At 37.6% G+C, this 10,444-nt stretch overlaps 1 protein-coding gene across 7 annotated transcripts; it reads right to left on the reverse strand.

Moving 5' to 3' along the window:
* Nucleotides 1–476: 476 nt before the first annotated feature.
* LOC109001939 (GBF-interacting protein 1-like) lies at nucleotides 477–10,198 on the reverse strand. Of its 7 annotated transcripts, none has more exons than XM_035691910.1 (11): nucleotides 9,799–10,197; nucleotides 8,594–8,637; nucleotides 7,767–7,908; nucleotides 6,812–6,938; nucleotides 5,709–6,301; nucleotides 4,581–4,920; nucleotides 3,861–4,134; nucleotides 3,582–3,677; nucleotides 2,637–3,092; nucleotides 1,350–1,756; nucleotides 477–1,154 (listed from the first exon to the last, which is right to left on the reverse strand). In XM_035691910.1, exons 1-10 carry the CDS (start codon nucleotides 9,977–9,979, stop codon nucleotides 1,379–1,381), a joined length of 2,631 nt encoding a protein of 876 aa, XP_035547803.1. In that variant the 5' UTR covers nucleotides 9,980–10,197; the 3' UTR covers nucleotides 477–1,154; nucleotides 1,350–1,378. The 7 variants fall into 7 exon arrangements, with proteins under 7 accessions (XP_035547803.1, XP_035547807.1, XP_035547805.1 ...); XM_035691914.1 differs by lacking the exon at nucleotides 477–1,154 and having other exon boundaries at nucleotides 1,235–1,452; nucleotides 1,549–1,756; nucleotides 9,799–10,198; XM_035691912.1 differs by lacking the exon at nucleotides 477–1,154 and having other exon boundaries at nucleotides 1,235–1,756; nucleotides 3,861–4,131.
* Between the last annotated feature and the right edge of the window lie 246 nt (nucleotides 10,199–10,444).

Raw genomic sequence — 10,444 nt, forward strand, 5'->3', positions numbered from 1 at the left:
GGGAGGATGTGAGCTCTGCCTTTTGCTTGTTATTTGAACACAATCGCATGATAAAGTTTTCTAAATTCGAATGACGGGATAAAAAGAGGTGCTCTTGCCCCTTTTAAGTTTTGGCATCTACCCCATCTAGTGAATATTTCAATATCACCAAGGAAGCATTTCAAGCTCCATTTTTATCACATAAATGCATTACCAACAAATCTTTTTTGAGGTTCTAGGAGAAAAAGATAATTATGATATCCAAATGAAAAATGGAATAATATTAGCCAATGTGTAAGATTTCAAGCAACAATAGGATCAGCTTATTAATTTAAATTAGGAAGGTTAAAACTCATCTATTATGGAGCTCACTGTGAGGAGAATTTAATATTCTGCAATCGGAAAAGAAGTCTGACCAAATCAAATGCAAACAAGTAAAAAATGATGAAAGCATCTTCAGCCCCTCTAGGAACCTCAACATCCATTGCAGGGATGAGTATCATTTTCAAATATTTTCCATTATAACTATGGACAGTATTTGGTTCCTTAGAAATAAGATAATTCATAAGGCTTTTACTCCCAACATTGAGGTCTTTGTCTCTAGCACACTACAAATTTATAAAGAACACTGATGCATGGAGGCAATAAACAGGTCAATGAAAGTCAACAGCAGAGAGCCACAACCCGAGACCATCACCCCTTAACATTTGACGTGGCAGTAAGAAGCACAGGCAGCACAGCAGCAGCCATATGAAGATCAGAAGAAGGCTCAATAATATTTGTAGAGACTAGACACATTCAAAGTCTAAATCCAAATCTGGGAGAAGCTATGACAATGTACATTGGTGTAAAGGAAGCAAAGGAACGGCAAATCAAAAAACTCTCAATTGCTGGAGACTCATTAGTGACACTACAAGTTGTGAATGATCCAGACACTACAGCAGATTGGACCATACAACCGATCATTCAAGATATCACAAACACACTGCAGTACTTCAGAAGCTGGGAAACCAGGAAAATACATCGAGATTTTAATCGATGCGTGCATTCCATTGCGCAATGGGCAGCTTCCAATAGTTTCTATGGAAGCATACCCTTATCTCAATTCCTCCGTGGATGTTAAACTTCCATAGTGGAAAAGATCCACCTTCAATGATGTAACTATTAACTATTTCCTGCATTTTAGTTTGTAAGACTCTGTGAAAGGTTGGATATATATTATTGAAATTATTGAAAAAAAAAAAGTAAAAAATGATTAAACTTATAAGCACCACCGGCCACATTTTATAGAAACGAAATCAATCATTCATTTCACAAAAAACTGAAAATTTTCTTTAGCTACTACAAACCCTAACAGGTAATGGGGTTACCGGCAATGGGGTTAAATTCACATTTGCATTCAGAAGTTGGTTGTCCAATTGAGATGACCCAGTTCAGCCTGTTGATAGGCACCCACCTGTGAACCAGGGGCAGCTGCAGCCACACCAACCCCGACATTACCACCCATAGCAGGTGCTAAGTGGTGTGGATTAGCAATTGCAGCTGGCTGTGGAGGAGGATGGTACATACCCGGAAATTGCATGTGAGAAGATTGTGCAGCAGCTGCATTAAAGGAAGCATGACCTGTGTGGGATGGCATATATGCACCATGGGGTGATTGCGCTGGCATGTTGTAGTATGGAGTGGATTGCATACCCGGAAGCTCCCTTGGGTTCTGAATCCAATGCATACCCGGAAGCTCCCTTGGGTTCTGAATCCAAATTTCAGATGCCTCGGCCTGCCATGTCAATATCGAATAAAAAGAAATTATATTATTTTTTAGTAAACCAAAAGATAAGTAATCCGACCTGCCAGATTAATTATATTATAGACCTGTTCAAATACAATTGAAAAAAAAAAAAGAGATGCATTAAAACAACTCCCAAATGTACGACAGCCCAAATTTATTTGATTAAAAATCCACACCAAAAGACGAAAGGAGAAAGCTATGCATGCCCAAAGTCAAGGTCGACCCTCAGTGGACGTCTCTAATCCGAGCACATGTGAGATTGCAGATCAATAAATACAAAATAAATAAAAAATCATATCCACTGAACATTTTTTACAAAATTCAAACAAGCTGTTAGGACCAGTTTTATAATTGAACAAGTCAGGATCCTCTCAAGTAGTTAGTACCTATATATGACAGCTAAATGATAACAATCAACCTCTGAAATTTAAATTACTTTCCTTCCTTTTTTTTATTGGCACCAGGTATCCGGAACAAAGTCCAGACTAATGCTGAGGGTGCACAGGCTCTCGATCATGAGTTTCCCACAAGTGTACCTCAGGCAATTCAAGATAAAAACTCCCCCAGTCTAATGGCTCTTAGAAATTGTTTGCACCCAAGGATTCATCCTTGGACCTGAAGGAAGCATACCATCAAGACCAAGGCTCTTACCACTTGAGTCATCCCCTAAAATTACATTATGAGTGCAAGTTTCAGAACCAACCTGCTTCTTTTTAAATGGAGACATTAGGCACCAATAGGATTCTCTTACGACATAATAGGGAGTGTCCATAAATTACAACAAGTTTATCTAGTGTAAATCTCTAGATGAACTCTTTGATACATCATACAACTCCATAAATAAATTAAGCAAGAAATGTAATTTTACCTGTGGATTTGAGACATAAATGTTGCTATCTTTGTATTTGATTCGAGATGAATCTTCGAGCCCAGTTGCACCACCAACCACACCAGGAGCATTAATATACCCAGTTGGATTGGTAAAATTCCCAAACCCTGTGGGATTGCCAGCCAGAACAGGCTTGAACTGTTGAACTCCATACTTCATGCTGCTTGCATTTAGATGTGAACTACCTCCCGACATCAGCAAGTAACTGCTACCATTTGATGGGTGGGGATAGGCAGGGTTGCTAGAATAGCCGGGCATGGCCATAGGCGAAACATAAAGTGGGGGCAGGAATTGACGGTATGGCAAAAGATTGGCGAAATGGGGAAAATGAACTTGCGGGTACATCTGTGCTACAGATGGTTGTTGCTGCTGCTGCTGCTGTGCCATGGCAATTGTTGATGCAGGGATGCTGTTGGCTGTATGTGAACTTAAAGCCTGTATTCATAAGGGAAAAAAACATCAATTAAACTGGTATCGAATATAAAGATGTTTGGTAGGTGTGTACAGTACAGGTCATGTCCAAAACAGTTCTACATTTCACTTTTAATGTTTATGGCAAAAGAGAGAAGCCCATTACATGAAAACTACACTTTTATGCTCATAGAACATTAAAGATTATACTTTTTAAGTAATAATCAAAATTTGGGTAACTTAATAAAGTTCTTTAATCATTACTACTAGGGCCAGGGGGCAATCAGTCAATTATGTTTTGTAAAATATTCTCCTTTTTAATTACATACATGCCCTACAAAAATGAACAGAACATTACAGCCAAAAGCCCCTAAAAGATGAGAAGTATCCGAGCCGCTTTTGTTCATCCACCGAAATAAACATCTCAACCAAATAGTGTTCTGTTTTCATACAAGTGTACAGAGTAATGAGCATTAATCTATGCATGTCTAACAATAAATCAATTAAATTTACCTCCTGAGGAGATTGTAAACCCTGGCCCCGCATAGTTTCATCCATTGTGGGTCTAAAATAGGGTATATCATAACCGGTCTGAGGATCATATGCCTGCTAGAAAACCAATACACATTATAATGGAGGATGATAAGAAGTGAAAGGACATAAATGCCGCAGCATCAATAACATCTAAAATAAAGCCCATCAATAACATCTAAAATAAAGTAGCAATTTCACCCCTCCACAGTCAGAATCAAGTTTGGCAGATAAAGCCAGAAATCTAAATCATGAACTCACCGAAAACCCTGGTAGTTCGGGAGGATCTTGATGCTGTTGCGACTCTGAAGGAGCATAAGATGGACTGTTCTCTCGAACCAATCCAATATCTGCATAATTGTCCAAATTCTGAGGACTTGAGGACTCTTTCTCATCAGGCAATTGATGCTCAGAATCCACTACAGAAGCTGGAGAATCAGATCCAGAATTTCTAACATGGCTATCATGTGCCTCTGCCAGCCTGCTGCCAGAAGCATCATCGCCAGAAGACTCTGGAGCTGACACCGACACACTGCTATCACAAATTAACAATTTAACATATTAATATTTGCTAAAGTAAATTACATACCAAGTGAATTAATTACACATTATATTGAGCTGAGATGATCCCTAAATATTTAGAATGTTGAAATAAATTTTGAAAAGAGAGTTCAAGACAAAAAAAAAAATCATATTTCAGATGCCCTAAGGTTTTCACTGTGTTTTCACCGTCCCTTACGTAAATAATTTAGGTTGTGTTTGGATATAAGAATTTGGATTTGGATTTGAACCAAAGTCAAAACAACCTTATAAGCTTTTCAAAATACTGGATTTGAAGTCATGGTTGATTTAAAATCCAAATATCCAAATTCTAAATACAATCCAAACAAGAAATTTGAATTTTAAGACCCAAATCCAAATCCTTCTCCCCAAATCCATGCATCCAAATGACAATTAGTGAATTATAAAAGTAACACCAACCTCGTAGCGGGTTCTACATTTGATTCTTCTGTAGTTCCTACAGCCTGCAGTCCTGCAATAAGATTCCTTGAAGAATCAAACTCTGTCCCAATGCTTCCAAAAGTGAGCCGACAGCGATCAGTCTCAGGGACTCGAATATGCTGTGCTATGATCACATTCTGATGCTCATTTATGTTTACACTAGAAAGCTTATCTTGCAACTTAGCGGTTTCAGAATCCAAATCCTTAGAATTCTCAGCAGAATGTGAAGCAGATTTTGCAGGTGTTCCAATCACCCCGGGGCTAATAATAGTCGCCTTTTGGCTTGATTTAGGTTTCCACTCTATTTTATGATGGGCACCTGCAACAAAAGTTAGGGTCAATTCTCTTCCAAAAGTAAAAATAAGATAGATGTCCCCCCCCCCCCCCCAAAAAAAAAAAAAAACCTTTCCCCTGCTTTTTCTTTACCTGCTAAAGTTCAGATCATTCATTGGCGACTAGAAAATGGACAACCATTGCCAATAAATTCAAAAGCACTCATCAAAGTAAACAAACAATCAAATGGAAACAATCAAGGGAATGCACCACAAGAAAAGTTATGCAGCTACTTTCATGCGTTAATCATTAATCAAAATGTTATGACACCCTGTAATACCTGAGAGCTTAATGGTGCATAGATAATGCATCATAAAAAAGGAATAATATAAAACATTTTCTGTTGGAGAAAAATGCCAGATAAAAGAAAATTTTTCTTCAGGAGAAAAAATAACAAAAAATGAACCTTCCTATCCAATGCCATATCATTGACAATATTAGCTGTAAGCAGCTTACCCAATTGGGCTTTGCTAAAGATACAACTTAAGCTTCCCATACTCCAAACAAATAAAACCAAAAAATAAGCTACTTAAGTTCTCTATCCACACTGTAAAGCTAACTTTCTTAAACAGGCTCTACTATACCACAAGCATTAGAACAAGTTTTAACCTGGGCCTTAGATTACCCCAATTTTTCATGACACTTTGACTAGCACACCATTAAAACCCTCTATAATTTTCACCAACTTCCAGTTATCAAAATCAAGGAATCCAAGACAACTTCACTTTCCAGGAGCATTTAGTGTAAAAAAAGGCTCAATTATTACAATTCTACCTTTTTGATGACCCACAGGTTGTTGATGTGGCCGGCCACTATACTGGTTGCTTAAGAATGATCTGCTTACTGACATGCTGGCAATAACAGAATCAGTTGCAGTTGTTTGGTTGAGGTGATCAGTTCTAGAAATGGCATTGAGAGGTCGTGATGCTTCTGTAGAACCATCCTTTCCCAAAAGTGACTTTGAGAAAGAACTACTAAGCACAGTGGACATTTTGACGGAGTTGTCAGAATGCTGTCTGCGAACACCAACAACACCAACTTCCCGTTTAATAGCTCCAACAGTGCCTGAAGACCTCGAATCTGGAGATGGCACATGAACTGGATCTGTGGAAGAGGAATACACCCCAACAGCAGAACTGCCTGATGCCAGAGTTGCAGGACTTGGTTGGGAGTTGTTTGACTTTGCTGCTTGCACCCGCAAATTTGTGCTGGGAACTGATGCCCGCTTTTCCTCTAGTACCTTCCCATCACTGTCCCTTGAACTGGCATCTCGAGCATGTCTAGGGTGTGAATCAACTGGCCCATTCAAAGTCTGAGATGAACTCCTTCCACCAGAAGGCTTTTGACTACCTGAGGTTTCTGTAAAGCTGCTTAAAGAGCATTACAAGGACCATATATCAACATCATGATTTTGCAGTGCAGCAGATGTGCTTAAGTCAGGTAATGCTTCACTCCATCTCCTTCACAACATTTTTCAAATTCACTGTCCTCAAAATCTATTTCTGCCTCAAAAAGGACCCACATTTTTTTGCTATTGATTACTAATAAAAAAAAATGTTATTGATCATTTTTCTCATCCCTCTACTTTTTGGCGAAACACCTAAAACCATGATCTCCCTTTGTGCTTCTATTGCATTTTATCAAATTTAGCGTATTTAAAAAGGAACCATAAAGATCAAGTGATATTGGTGTTTTCTCTCTTAAGAAAACAAGGAACATAGCTAGGAAACTGACTGTCACAGATAATCTGGACATGCAGCCAATAAATTCTTGGATCAACATACTGCTACATTTAATGGTGGGAGGGGCACAAATACAGAACTACGAGTATTTATGGGGAGAAAAGAATAAAAATAATTTGAAGAATAGAATATTACCCCTTTGTAGGAACATTTGATATCGCTTTCTCATTGGTATATCTTGTACGTTGTGGTGAAGTAGACTTCACCTCTTTCTCCGTGTTTTGATTAACTCTGTTATCTCTCACAACACAGAACTTGATGCCTGCACTCGGCAAGAATCTACCGATCAACAAGTAGTCCATGGCACGCTAAACAGAAGCAACAAAAGGAGTGATCCATTCCATAAATAGTCTGGGGGATGCATGAAACCTCATACATTAATGTGTAAAAAATGTATAACGAAACCATAAAGCTTTGTGAGATGCATAACAAGAAGAGCAATGCTGGATAAATTGTTTGGATGTAGCAAGTATAAAGTACCATAAGTATGACAGGAAATATTAGTGCAAGAACATAAAAACGAGACTTGGAAACGGATCCATCAAAGCTCACTCCAACTTTTTTTATTGGAGCCACTCTAAACTAATTAATACTTATCACTTCAGTTGTTAGTACTCCACTCGGTTGTTAGTACTCCACTCATGCTGGAAGCACGTTCACCATTCACCTAACAGTGAAGTTAACCTTTCAAAATTTTTAATCTAACAGTATGTTTATGGGTAATCAACCATTATATTCGATGAGTTCACTTAATTCAAAAAGATGTATACATGTGTATAGCAAAACCAGGAATTGTAAAATCAGAAATTGGCAACATAATGTGTTTTACATTTATATACCATGTAAAATATTAAAGTCAGCATCTCACCGGACTGTTAATTATAAATAAAAAATAAATAAAAAAACCAAAGAGAAGGGATAAGTAGGAAGCATATTTGCCGACACTAAACTGAAAGTGGAGTACCCAGTCTAAAGAATTGTCATCAGCACTACAACTGACCAAAGCAGTACCTTGTCTGCATTGATTATAAAAAATAAAAATAAATAAATAAAAAGGATTATCAACACTAAAACAGAAAAAGAGGAGTACCTTGTCTTAAATTACCAGGTAAAACATTCCGTGAGTAGCCTCCTCTTCGGACATTACGATGAGAATGTGTAGAAAATTTCATCTCTTGACCAACATTCTCAGAATTCCTACGTGGATCCCTTGAGTCCTTGTACACCGTACTCTACATGCACAAACAGTTGTTGATAAGATGTTACTTGGCTCAAGATTTCTCCTAAACAATTAATAATTTTAACTAAAAAGGAAAATAGAACAAAACTAGGTGAGGCATAAACAATAATAACTATCCTAAAAAATGTCATAGAGAAAAATGAAGATAACAAAACGATATCTAAAGCATCCTTAACTCATATACAAGTTTTTCTTTTCTAAGCCCATAGAGAAGTTTTTCATCAAAGAAGAAAAACTGCCCACAGAGGGAGGAGCTTATTTGGAAGACGATAGACAAAAATAATCATAAGAAAAATGTCATGAGGAATAAAAAAACATTAAAGCATAAAAAGTGCCCCAAAAATATACACACTTTTATAGGTAAAATCATAAAAATAAATGGTGCCTCAAGGATAAATGTCTAATTCTATTATTGATAATTTGCACATGCCTTCAGTCTCCTCATAGAGACCCATGGCATTTTCCCCAAACTTAACAACCAAAAATGAAAATAAAGAAAAAAATAATCATGCTTGCATCATAGAAGACGAAAAATAAATCAGATATTTTGTTGAAATATTTTCAGGGCAATCGCATCTACACGATCAAAAAGGTAAAATAACGCCTCCACATCCTCAAACAAATAGAAAGTGATGAAAGAATGTGGAACAGGAATTAGCTATATAAAAAGTCCATACCTCCTTTTTCTTCTCTCTTTTCCTCCTCACCTCATGAAATGGATCTGAGTAAAAATTAAAACATAGGTACATTGCATTAAAACATGAATAAAATTATATCAAAGCATGCTAAAAAGTTCACAGTACACGGACAAGAAACTACAGCTCTATAAAAGAGAGGAAACGGCATAAAATTTGTAAAGTTCACATCTCCAAGAGGCCATCTGCAATGGTAACTGGTCACGTCAAAACTGGCCCAAAAAAGTCAGTCATTATAAATAAATGGATTTGTTTTCAATTGGAAATTATAACACCACGTAACCTCCAAAGCAAGTTTATAAAGTAGAGAGATTGAACCCATGACAGTTGGTCAGCACCAGAGTTCCAATAATTTGCAAACTTTCTAATGAATTGTAATTCAGGAACAATCTAACGCATCGAGTTGGAGAATGAAGTATTTTACAATATTAATTCCAACACACTTGGGAAATCAAGAAATTTCCTGCCATCTCTCTTTTTTTTTTTTTTTAATAAGAAATTTCCTTCCGTCTCTTTCCTCTTCGAGTCTTTAGTATTAGCTATAAATCATCCTACCCTACATTACACACTCCTCGGTTAGCTGCACATCATGTGACATGGGTAAGGCTAGGTCTATGTATGGTCTCTCTCGGGTATCAAGGAGGGAAAGACAATCTATCCAAAGTATTATCTATTTTTCTTGAATTATTAAGCAAGAAGAGTAATGATAATAGGACTTGTGAATGAGTTTAAAACAAAAATGATTAAACAATACTAACAATGAGGGCATAACTAGCAATGCCCATCAAACATACCTGAAGCAGAGTGTCATTAACATACTGAAAGTGGCAGTAGGTAGTATATGAGCCAAAAAAAAAAAATCATATCGGTACTAAAGAGCCAAACTTTACAAAGAAAATAGCCTGTCGTCAGTCCAAAACCCAAATTCCAAGCTTGGTTATCAATGAAATAACAATCTCCATTGATTGAAACCCATCAAAAAGCAAAGAAAATACGCTAACGATCCAAAACAAACAAAATCAAGACAAATGTGAACCAATAACATCACTAAACTCCCCAGAAAAAGTCAATATACACAACCTTAACCAACTTCCAAGATCAAAAAATCAGCGAAAGAACAAAAACCCATTGAGCAAAAGAAAAACACAAACCAAGACAGACACAGCGAAAGCCAGTATGAGCCCTACCTTGGTTGAGTAATTTCTGTGCGGTTTCATTAGGATCCATGTTAGTTTCCTTCAGGACCGCATAGATATCCAATTCAGAGTGATTGCCCACAATTTCCTTGATTGATTGGATGGTCTTGCGCACACGCGCAGACAGTAACTGAGTTTCACCGCCCTCAACTGCCGAGCTGCCAGAGACCATCTCAAACTCTGTCGAAGAGAAACCCTAAAAACCCCCGACGCCAAAAAAAAAAATCAACAAAATATTACGTTATTTACGTAAAATATATACTCATAGATAGCAATCAAAACCCCAATGTTGTTGGGTGAGAAACTATGGTTAGGGTTTTGGTGGGAATATGACAGAACGGCTTAGGGAGAGGGCCAGAAGGGTGGGTGGAGGGGGGAGGGGGTGGAGGTGAAGGAGCGAGGGTTTTGTAAACGTTTACTTGGAGAAGTGGGGGAAAATGTTAGTTGGGCATTAACCCTTGGTTTTTCGAAAATTTGCGTTAATACCCCCCATCTCTCTCTTCCCGAGTGCGAGCATTACTAGTCTGATTTGAGTAAGAAAAAGGGGCACTGTGATTGGGGTTTTGGAACCCCTAGTAACGTGAGAACTAAGCAAGCAACGGGCTGGTCCAACCCTCCAAAATCTTTATTTATTATT

Source organism: Juglans regia, chromosome 7 (genome assembly GCF_001411555.2).
Source record: "Juglans regia cultivar Chandler chromosome 7, Walnut 2.0, whole genome shotgun sequence".
NCBI lineage: Eukaryota > Viridiplantae > Streptophyta > Magnoliopsida > Fagales > Juglandaceae > Juglans > Juglans regia.

Excerpts from the sequence above, each read along its gene's own strand:
- LOC109001939 (XM_035691910.1), bottom strand. The coding sequence starts at position 9,979 with ATGGTCTCTGGCAGCTCGGCAGTTGAGGGCGGTGAAACTCAGTTACTG. Across the intron at positions 3,093-3,581 it reads GTTTACAATCTCCTCAGGAG|GCTTTAAGTTCACATACAGC; the intron begins GTAAATTTAATT and ends TTATGAATACAG. Across the intron at positions 1,757-2,636 it reads TTTATGTCTCAAATCCACAG|GCCGAGGCATCTGAAATTTG; the intron begins GTAAAATTACAT and ends TTGACATGGCAG.